This window comes from Bactrocera neohumeralis, chromosome 6 (genome assembly GCF_024586455.1).
Source record: "Bactrocera neohumeralis isolate Rockhampton chromosome 6, APGP_CSIRO_Bneo_wtdbg2-racon-allhic-juicebox.fasta_v2, whole genome shotgun sequence".
In the NCBI taxonomy this organism is placed as follows: domain Eukaryota; kingdom Metazoa; phylum Arthropoda; class Insecta; order Diptera; family Tephritidae; genus Bactrocera; species Bactrocera neohumeralis.
Genome location: NC_065923.1, coordinates 41,002,636 through 41,009,109, shown reverse-complemented (window position 1 = coordinate 41,009,109; position 6,474 = coordinate 41,002,636). Strand labels below are relative to the sequence as shown.

Genomic DNA, 6,474 nt, shown 5'->3' with positions numbered 1-6,474 from the left:
TACATTTAATTATCCGCATGAGTTCCCGTATTCTTGCCAATATCCGTTTATTATGAGTGTTCATGTTGCCTAAAGTTCATGTAATAAGATTCAAAGGTCAATAAACCTACGATCCAAAGTGAGTTGCTTACCTAGGGCGAAAAATACAGTGAAATATTATGAAATAATGCTTACTTGAGTGTATTGGTTGTTACATACAATATGTACGAAAGCATGTATACCCGTATAAGTTCAGGCGAAAAAGTCTTTGCCAATTTTGCAGAAACACAAATTGAAATTGTTGAATTTTTATTTTCGTTCGAGGAAAATTCTTTACAGCTAAATTGAATAAGTTAAAAATTCAAATCCAAACATAAATTTCTTCAAACGTGTTGTGTACTTGTATGTATGTAAGCATGAAAGCGCCACTAGAAGCTTTTTTAAACCCTCCCGTGAATTAACTAGCCATAAACCACAACACTTAACAATGACTTTACAAAACGACTAACTTTTTCCAACAAGAACTGTTATTGTTTCATTTAAATGTCCATTAAGATGACAATTGTAAGATCTCGGTCAAAGAGACTTATACGAATTTCATACCACCACTCTCATACTACCTCAAAATAGATGTGAAAAAACTTTCTCGTTTGCGAAGTAATCCGAAATCATTAAAGCCATAACTTTTATAAATATGTATATTATGTTTTTTAAATTCATTAAATAATATAGCTGAAGTAACATAACTTAACTCACTAATTAATCGTTTTATAATTAGTACAAGTCAAATCTTCTGCGAACAAGTTATTGCACCATTTTGTACTAGTTAGATTTCGGTCACAAACTTGCAGTTGTAATCTTGTATTTTGCCGAACTAGTATGATATTTTACTGCTGGGTAATTATACAATTATACAGTGGACCCTCACGACCACACATATGCATATACGAACATATATCCTGTGGCATTTTTCTTAAAGCATGTCAGCATGTTTTGATGCCGGTTGATTATGTCAACAATATAAACTTGAACTTGAAAACCAGTTGACTATGAAGTTACGACAAGTTTTGTGGTGCTGCAACTCGCTTAAAGATATGTAACTGATAACCGAATGATGAAGCAGTTGTCCTCAATGGTTCACAGAAATGAAGACAAACCAGAAAGCAGTAACCAACCGTACAACAACCACACTGATTTCGTTAAACTCTATTGAAAGTGGAATACAAAAAGAAAGCAATCGAAGGAAAGAAAGGCTGGAGAGCGACAAGTCTTGAAACGGGTTTCGAGCCAATTATTAAGTGACTACCAAGAAAATTCATTTGCATATATCGTATGTAAATACACATATGTTAGTATACTGTATGTGTTTATGTATTGTAAAAATATTAAACTGTGGAAGCACTGCATGAAAAGCATTAGAAAAAGAAAGCCAAGAATACGTGAGTCCATAAAAACGACGATGGGGAAGCAATAAATTCATCGGTGACAATCACGTACTCAAGCATGGTGAACAGAATAGTAAAAGAACCGACTACAGCTTGCATATGAATTTGTGTATGTGTGGAAGCGCACCCGGCAAGAAATTTGGTAAACCATAAAACTTTGAAACTAAACAAAAAACCAAACAATCTATGAAAGGTTATATACATAATTCCCATATATGTATAGACTAAATTATACTCTTGCAACCACCTAACGGTGGTTTGTTTCACCACGAATCGAACCACGCCTACAATACGCCATTAAACAAAAATCCATAAAATGAAATTTCTAAGTACTAAATTTAGATATAAACCTCTAATTTAGCGCAAAGGACATCTTTGGAAAAAGGTTGTGCCCCGTCCTCTAATAGGTATTGTGTACTAAACCACTTAAGGTCCAAAAGGTCCAGGTTAATCAACTCACTCACGACTAATTTTTCAGGCACTTTCTACTGCAAAAACGATGGGCGTTGCACCGATTACATTTAGGTAAGAATCCATACCTCGGAACTTACTCAAACCGACGAAACTAGACAAAACCCAATCCAGCTTTCTATATACAATAATTTTATATTTCATGCAAAATTTGAAGCTCCCACACACCGAATATGTGTACCCCAGTTCTTATATTGACTATTTGATTCAAATCTATTATTGAAATTCGAAGAAAATCGTTTCCTGGTAATAGTATGCCTAAATGTCAAAAATGGGTTGAATCGGATGAAGGCTTCTCTTTGCCGCCATATATTTAACACAAATATTTTTGAACTTCCGATTTACTTAATACCGCATATACTATATTGACCAATATATGAGTTATCTTAGTGAAAACGAGTATCTTTGTGGATAAAATGAATAAAATCGTGCGAAAACTTACCCTAGTATCCATATAACTATTATCGCGTTTTTCGAACATCCGGCTAACTTTACTATATACAAGGTGCGTTCCAAAGTAAACAGGACTTAAAAAAAAAACAGATTAAATGGTTTTTTCGGTAAAATCAATTTATTTTATTTAAAATAGTGTCCTTCTGCTTCAATACAGCTTATTGCAAGGTTCAAAAGCATGTCGAACGAGTGTTTTAGCTCGTTGGCCGGTATGGCCGCCAGTATTCCGGTGCAAGTCATTTGAATGGCCTCTTCGTCTGCATAACGCTTTCCTTTCATGAGCAAATGAATTTTTCTGAAAAGGAATAAGTCGCACGGTGCTATATCAGGTGAATACGGGGAGTGGTTAATGGTTAAAATGTGATTTTTGGTCAAATAATCGGTCACAAGCGTCGATCGAATGTTGGATTCTGAGCAATTTTCGGTCGTCAGTCAATTTGTGTGGAACAACCCGTGCACACACCTTTCGTAAGCCCAAATGTTCGGTCAAAATGCGATAAGTCAATGTTTTGGAGATTTTAATTCCATTTCCATGAATTTCAATGATTATTTCGATTGATTTTTGATGAAATCACGCACAGTTTCGATGGAATTTCCGTTGATCATGGATTTTGATTGGCCCACATGTTGATCGTCATTTATGTCCTCAAGACCACTTTGAAAACGTTGAAGCCACCAGTCCACCCTACTACGGCCACCATAAACTTGTTTCTTCAATTGAAACGTTTCGGTAAAAGTTTTACCAATTTTAGAACAAAATTTAATGTTGGCTCTTTGTTCGAAGCTCATTTTCGCACCGATAACACAAACATACTGACATTTAAAACGCAATAACTTCACTTCCAATCAATGAAATGTCATGAAATTATCACTGGACAATCGATAAAGATAGCAGATTCTAATGCATCAGTTTCGCTGGATTTAAAAGTCCTTTTTTTAATTTGGAAAATTGTAGTAAGTGTATTCGGCATTTTATTATAAAAATATTTGAAGTTTTGAACCAATCAGCCCGTCTTCATCTTACCGTCTTAATACATTAATAATAAAATGTGTATGATAACAGGTCAATTGAAAAGTCCCCGACTATCAAAGCGAAACAAATTTTTTTGGCAAATTTCCTTTTTTTATTCAACACAGTTTCCTTCAAGGGTGATATACTTCCACTTTTCGAAAAAATGTTTGTAGTGGACGATATGTCCTTTCCTTCAAAATAGGCTTTAGTTTAGGCGATCAGTTCTTTATTCTATGAACATTTTTTGTCAACGAGCATTCTTTTGAGATCTGAGAACAGGAAATATTCGCAGGGGACCAGATCTGGAGAATACGGTGGATGCGGAAGCAATTCGAATTACAATTTAAGGGTTTTGCCATCTTGGTTAGACAGCACTTTTTTTTTCTTTAAATGCGGCCACTTTTCGGCTATTTCGTCTTCCAAAAGATCTAATGACGCTTATAAAAATTATTCCATGCGCAACCCAAAATATAGACGCCATAACCTTGTCAGCCAACTGTTGAGTTTTTCCACGCCTTGGAATGGATTCATCGTGTGTAGTCCATGCGGTTGACTGTCGATTGAACTTTGGAATGAAAGGAGAGAGTGATGTTTAATCCATTATCACATATCGATGCAAAACCTCGGGTTTACTAAGCATGAACATCTCCAAACACAGCTCCGAAGCATCAACTCGTCTTTGTTTTTGGTCAAAAATGAGCCCGCGCGACATCCACTCCACATAGAATTTTCTCATACCCAAATATTCGTGAATGATATGATGTACTATGTAGTACATGTTCAGTTGATATCTTTAGAGTGCCTGCTATCTCGAACAACTTCATTTTACGGTCATCCAAAGTTATTTTGTGAACTTTTTTAATGTTTTCGTCCGACCAAGTAAATAAAAGTAAAATATATAGTAAAATAAATAAATAAAATAAGTAAAATATAGTAATAAAACTAAGTGAGTCTATGACCTTCAGTTAGTAAGTTAGTCAGTTGCCTTCCTATACCTAAGAATTGAACAGACCAGCGCTCACCTCGGATTCAGTATTACTTATCTTACTAAAATTGCAAAAAACAAACAATAAAACACGAAAAAACGTTAACTTCGGCTGCACCGAAGCTAATATACCCTTCATACATAGGTGCATTTCTTTTAGTAACTATGTGTTCAGTTTGTATGGAAGCTATATGCTACAGTAATCCGATCTGAACAATTTTTTCGGTGGTTACATTGTTGCCTTAGAAAATAACCTGTGCCAACTTTCGTTAAGATACCACGTCAAATGCGAAAGTTGTCCATACAAGCCCTTTATTCCGATCGTTCTGTTTGTAGGGCAGCTATATATTATAGTGGTCCGATATCGGCAGTTCCGACAAATGAGCAGCTTCTTGAAGAAAAAATTACGTTTGCAAAATTTCAAAACGATATCTTAAAAACTGAGGGACTAGTTCGTATATATACAGTCGGACAGACGCACAGACAGACAGACGGCTAAATCGACTCAGCTCAATATACTGGACATTTATGTACATATATACTTTATAGGGTCTCAAACGCTTCTTTCTGGGTGTTACAAACTTCGTGACAAACTTAATATACCCTGTTCAGGGTATAAAAATTGTATTAAGTTTTTTTTTTTTGAATCAAAGTAAGGAATACGGATATACGTAGAATTGCGTTAAGTCGAGTTTTTCCATCAGGGAACATAAAAATGACATACATACTCACTCGTAGGAATAACATACAAGAGTTCTTGTACGCTTACTGTGGTCTAACTGTGGCAAGTTGAAGTTTATAAAATGCCATGCACAAGAAAAAAGCCATCGTAGTTTAATTTAAGAAGCCAAGGTCTAATGAAAGCCAGTACATTTACGGACAGCATCAGTATATTGAAAACTACATGAGAATTTACAGAAGTGCAAGAGCTGAGTCTACAATAAACTGCATAGCAATAAATTTCCAGAAATCTCATATCAGCAATGTCATGCCTTAACATGGACGTGAGTGATTATGTGTTGTAAAAATATATAATATATGTTTTCGAAGCAAAAAACTTAATTGTGCCTTAATAAGTAGTTTAAGTTCAACTTCATTGACGCGAGTGCGAACCTTGAGCTCATCAACATTTTCTACACCTTTCACAGATGCGGTTGTTGACCTTAATTCTTTTGTGGTTTGTGTGCAGTGGCCAAGCAGCGCCAATTATGGAGGAGAATGCAGTGATTGCCGCAGAGTCAGAATCCGCCAACAATCCAACAACCACTTTGCCGCAAATATCTACGTCCGATATAATAAGTTCCAACAGTGAGTCTGAGCCGAACTTCCAAATGGCCGACAAGCAAGATATAAATGTAGCTGCAGGTAATGCAGTTGATGAGGAGGCCGCTGCAGCCGAGCGCATGGCCACTGCCATTGTGGCACCGCTGACGCACATCGCGCATATCACTTACGACTCGGAGCCGGCGACGCACAAACCCAATGAGGACAAGCCGCTCTTCCATCGCGAATCGCACGATGAGTTGATTGCGTTGTAAAGTTTGAAAATCTAAATTACATAATTAAACCCGACGAAATGAAACGAAATAAAATATTTAATTAGTTATTAAAGAGTTGTGTGTGTGTGTGTGTCCATGTGTGGCTATAAAATCGGCAATTCAGTGATTAATTGGACTGTGGGTTGTCGGGGTTTCTGTTGCTAATTTTTATTGTTTTCCAAATGATTTTTTGGTGATACAAGTAGCTCAAAAGCAGATTTATTGATCTCTATGAGATTAAAGATCGTAAAGATAAAACGACGTCGAGATAAAACGACGTGAATATTGTACTTCTTATTTCCTAGTTGAAAATATTTGTTTTTGCTTCATTTTGCTCCATAAAAATGTACTTCGAAAAATTCCAGAAAAACTCTAAGTTAACTGTGCCAATTCGGAAAAATATTTTGTTTAATTAGTTCACACGCATAAGTTTAAGACATGCGAAAATAATTTGTGGCCTTCGCTAAAAGGTTTCATGTAATCCCGTTCGGACCTAATCCTTATTCAAAGCATATAAACTGAGTCATTTATATTTTTTGATGTCTACCGATCTAGTCTGATGCTTGACCGAGCTTCATTTCCTTAATGTTG

The 6,474-nt window shown here is 35.9% G+C and overlaps 1 protein-coding gene across 1 annotated transcript; it reads left to right on the top strand.

The window, feature by feature from the left end:
* Positions 1-5,215: 5,215 nt before the first annotated feature.
* On the top strand, positions 5,216-5,907 carry LOC126762879 (uncharacterized). The gene is made up of 2 exons (XM_050479924.1): positions 5,216-5,349; positions 5,494-5,907. Exons 1-2 carry the CDS (start codon positions 5,329-5,331, stop codon positions 5,881-5,883), a joined length of 411 nt encoding a protein of 136 aa, XP_050335881.1. The 5' UTR covers positions 5,216-5,328; the 3' UTR covers positions 5,884-5,907.
* The last annotated feature ends 567 nt before the right edge of the window (positions 5,908-6,474 follow it).

Coding starts and splice junctions, on each gene's coding strand:
- LOC126762879 (XM_050479924.1), top strand. CDS start 5,329: ATGTCATGCCTTAACATGGAC. Junction 5,350..5,493: donor TGTCATGCCTTAACATGGAC/GTGAGTGATTAT, acceptor CACCTTTCACAG/ATGCGGTTGTTGACCTTAAT.